The 4,848-nt window shown below is 24.1% G+C and overlaps 1 protein-coding gene across 1 annotated transcript; it reads left to right on the top strand.

The window, feature by feature from the left end:
* The first annotated feature begins 2,291 nt into the window (after positions 1–2,291).
* LOC124939198 (aspartic proteinase CDR1-like) lies at positions 2,292–3,545 on the top strand. Its single transcript, XM_047479701.1, has one exon. The coding sequence runs from the start codon at positions 2,292–2,294 to the stop codon at positions 3,543–3,545; it is 1,254 nt and encodes a 417-aa protein (XP_047335657.1).
* Positions 3,546–4,848: the final 1,303 nt, after the last annotated feature.

Below are 4,848 nucleotides of genomic sequence, written 5' to 3'. Positions count from 1 at the left end.
TAATTAATAATAAAAAAAAGTTCTATTAAATAATAACTGAATATCTAAAATATGGTCAAAATAACAAGAAACTTATATAAATTATTAAAAGATATTTATAAAAGAGTCTTCAAATAAAAAATAAATTACAGAAACTGTAGGAAAAAAAACTTCAGATTCAACATCTTCTTTGTTATAAGGTAGGAAAAAGAGAAACACAAACTCAAGAAATTGTAATTAACACCAGCAGTAGACAACCCACTAAACTAAAGATTGAGAGTATTATTTGATAAAATTTGCAAAATAAAATAATGTACCAACTCAAATATATGTAATAGAAAAAAAAAATTTTTTTTTTACAATTTCAATGTTAGAAAATTCAAAAAAAATAGACCCTCAATAATTTATTAACCATTTTTTTAAGAATTATCTTAGAGAGAGAAAAAATAGGAATCATAACTTATTTTGATTTTTTAAAACATAACAATTTTTTAATTTTTTACTGACAATCTAGATCATGTAATAATATATGGTGATTAATTTACAGAGTAATGACATGATTTTTATAATTTTTTCCTATATTTCAATCTTTATAATTTATTATATATAATTATATTATAACTTATAAAGTAATTCTTCTCCATTTCAAAATTTATTTTTTGAGGTTTAGTTCGTGAGATGATTTATATGACTATTCTTTTATTTAAATTACAGTGTTTTTAGTAAAAATCGTATATGAGGTTTTTGTTTACAATTTAAAATAAATTATCACTTAAACTATCTTGATGGATTGATCTCTAACTTTAAATTAAGACGTATTATCATTTTTTTTAGTGAGTAAGAACATCATGAGAATCGAATCTAAAATATTTACTCTAACGAAAAAATAGCTACACTAGTTATATATATATTATAAAATAAATAAATTATCAATAATTCAATAATATCACAAATTTGCAATAATTAAGATTCTAAACGAAGAAGATTCAACAATATTATATTTTTTTTTATAATATACTTTAAAGATCCGTAACAATGACTTGATTAAATAGAATAAGTCGATGATGGTGTCAGAAATTATTTAGTATTAAAATTAAGAAGAGCTTATCATAAATATATAAATATATATATATATATATATATATATATATATATATATATATATATATATATTACCGTAATGCACTCGGATCAAGTGATAAGAAATATAAATAAAAGAAAAAAAATTCACAAGTTGGATTCTAATTTATATTGGGGAAGAATGTCAATTTTATCATCGAACTATAACATAATATTCACGTATATTACTGAACTAATTTTTGTTCGTTAATGTTACTGTAGTTGAATTTAATGTTAATCTATGTCACTACTGAACAAAAAACATTCAAACCGTTAAGTTTTCTGTTAAATGATGACATTTGTGATTGACATGTCATTTTTAAAAATTAATATATATTATATACTTATTTTTATTCATTATTTTAAATAATAAAACTTAATTTATATTTTCGAAGACATTAATCAAAGAAATTATACATTTTGAGAATTATTAATAATAATTCATTTTTTTAATTAATATATTTTAAACATTTATTTCTATTAACATTTCTAAATAATAAAATAAGTTAATAAAAAAAATATATTAAAAAAATTTTAAATAAAAAAAAGTGAATTATTATTAGTGTCTCTCAAAATGTCTATATTATTTGGTTAATGCCTTTACAAATATAAAATTTTATTATTTAAAAATTATGAATAAAACTAAAAATAAAATATAATATATATTAATTTTAAAAAAAAATAACATGTCAATCACACGGGTCAATATTTAATGAAAAACTTAATAGACTTGGATGTTTTTATTAACTAGTGATATATATGAAAATTAATGTCAACTATAGTGCTATGAACGACAAAAATTAGTTCAATGATATACGTTAATATTTCGTTATAGTTCAATAATGATAAAATTCACATTATTTCCATTTACATTGTGTTAAATTAAATTAGATGTCATAAATGTACAATTCATTTAACTTACAGCATAAATAAAAATAAAGATAAAATTAAAAGCATAAATATTATCGTAATATCTCGAAGAATGAGATTTTACTACCTTAATTCATTCATCTATAAATTTCACCAATGTATACTTTCAAATCTCATCTCTAAATTATTTAATTATGGCAATTATTTCTTTCCACCATGCCAGAATGCTAGTCATTTTTTTCATGCTACAACTTTCAAGCTCTTCTAATACAACTACCTCCAAATTAGTAGGGTTTTCTACCCGTCTCATTCATCGGGATTCAATGGAATCGCCATTTTATCTGGAAAATCTCAACGATACAACTCGTATGGCCGATGTAATACGTGGCTTTGAGTCCCGCTTGTCTCATTTCAGTCATATCTTAGAACTTTCCAATAACAAAGCAAAGAAACCTAATGGCACATATGCGAGAATTATGCCGACTTATTCGACGTACCTCATGGAGATTTCCATTGGAACACCACCAGTCAAGCAGTTCGTGGTCCCGGACACCACATCCGATGTCACATGGACCCAGTGCCTCCCATGTGTGAATTGTCACGAGCAAGAGCAAATCATGTTTAATTCCAAAAAGTCATCTTCTTATAAGGTTTTATCATGTGGCTCGGATCAATGTAAGGTTTTGGGGGAAGATCGTGTTTGTAATGATTTCCGGGAATCAGAATGTAGATATAATATATCATCCTATGTTGGCAAGGCAAGCAGTTCGGGAGAACTAGCCTTGGAGACATACAAATTGGGTCGCACTTCGTTCCCGAATATGGTTTATGGGTGTGGGAATTACAAAAATAGCATGAGTATTGAAAAAGCTTCCTCCGGTGTCTTTGGACTTGGAAGTGGGCCTCTCTCGTTCATTGGTCAGCTTCGCGAATCTTTGGGTAGAAAGTTCTCATACTGCCTAGTATCTCATTCAAAACGAAATGTAAGAAGAAAGTTCACCTTAAGAAAATTAGGAAGCAAGCTCAACTTCGGCACTAGTGCGATCGTGTCTGGGCGCGGAGTGGTGTCCACCCCCTTGGTCACCAAGCCTTCTTCACCATTATATTATCTCACATTGGATGCAATCAGCGTAAACAATAAGAGAATTCCGTTCACAAGATTAAACAGATCCATGGAAGAAGGGGGAGTTGATATTATTGAGGAGGGTAACATCATAATAGACTCAGGCACGCCGATAACTTATTTACCGACCAATATTTACCAAACTCTGAAGGATGAACTTAAAAGGTCGATTCATGCCGACTCAATTCAAGTGCCACAAAATCCTGGGTTGCTTTGCTATGTAAACAACAAGAATATCAGTATTCCCTTTGTCACCTTCCATTTTCATGGTGGTGCTAACTTAACTTTACCAAGTACGAGCACTTTCAGTTCAGCATATGGTTATTTGTTTTTGACAATGTCACCCTCTAATAATGCGGCCATATTTGGAAACTTTTTACAAATGAACTTATTAATCGGCTATGATATTGATATTGGGAAAGTCTTTTTCAAACCAACTGATTGTTTGAGTTGATGGAGGAGATCAGTGGGTTCAGATCAGGAGTGGAGCATGGACCCATAACTATATATATATATATATATACATTTAAATGATTATTTTATATAATAAAATATAATAAATGTTCACCTAATAATACTTTCTCAATACTAATTAATTTAAAACATTTTAATAACTTAATAATTAATAAAAAAATATATTATAATAATTTTGTTTTAATATTTTTTGAATTATTGACAAATACAATGACTTAATTAATAATAAATAATATTACACTAATCTTATTTAAAATGTTTGACAATATTTTTTATTTATTACATCTCCCATAAATTATAATCTTCATAAGTTATTTATCTATGTTTTTGAACTTAATTCAATAACTTATTAAGTATCATAATTTGTGTTAGGTGTGGTGTAGTCAAATTTAAGATAACATGAGATGTCAACTATATTTTTAACAAGTTTGTCAATCATTTAAAATGACCTAATTGTAATAAGTTTTATTAAAATTTTGATATAGTGTATTATAATTATTAATATCTTTAAAATTAATTAGTATTGAGTAAATATTTATGAAAATTATTAAATTATATAAAAATATTCATTTAAACGCATCAATATATATATAAATATAAATTATTAAATTTAGAATATATTTAATAATAAATTATAATATTAAATATAATATATATATATATATATACTTAAATTTAAACCATGAGTAAGGAACCTAAAAGCTTGTAGTATTTAAGTTGGAAGATGGTTATTAATTTGGTTACGTGAGAAAAAAGATGGATAATTAGATTGTATTATACGATCATGAATTATGAATTAACGGGGTATAGTATAAGTTATACCATATTTTTTCTTTAATTATTATTTTCTCATTTAATAAGAAATAAAAAAATATGTATAAAAAATTAATGAATGTGTAATTAATTATTGAACCTAAAAAATAATATATATAAAAAGTCATTAATATTTTTTAATAAATACTTATATATATATAATTTTATTTGTATTAATTATTTTATAATCTATTAAATTGTATATTATATATAAACAACCTATTTAAATGTAATTTTTTTTATTATTGTTTGTCACATTTTTATATTAATATTTTAAATTGTCTTCATAGTTATTAGATACATTATTATTTTTTATTTAGTTTTTATAACTTTAATATATTTTCTAAAATATATATATATATATAAATCTATTTAAAATTTAATTTACAATAAATTTAAATAAATTTAAAATATGAAATTTTATTAGTTAACAAAAAAAATATAACTAATACATATAAAACTCATCAAAT

Source organism: Impatiens glandulifera, chromosome 5 (assembly GCF_907164915.1).
Source record: "Impatiens glandulifera chromosome 5, dImpGla2.1, whole genome shotgun sequence".
Lineage (NCBI taxonomy): Eukaryota > Viridiplantae > Streptophyta > Magnoliopsida > Ericales > Balsaminaceae > Impatiens > Impatiens glandulifera.
This window is presented reverse-complemented; position numbering and strand designations above follow the sequence as displayed.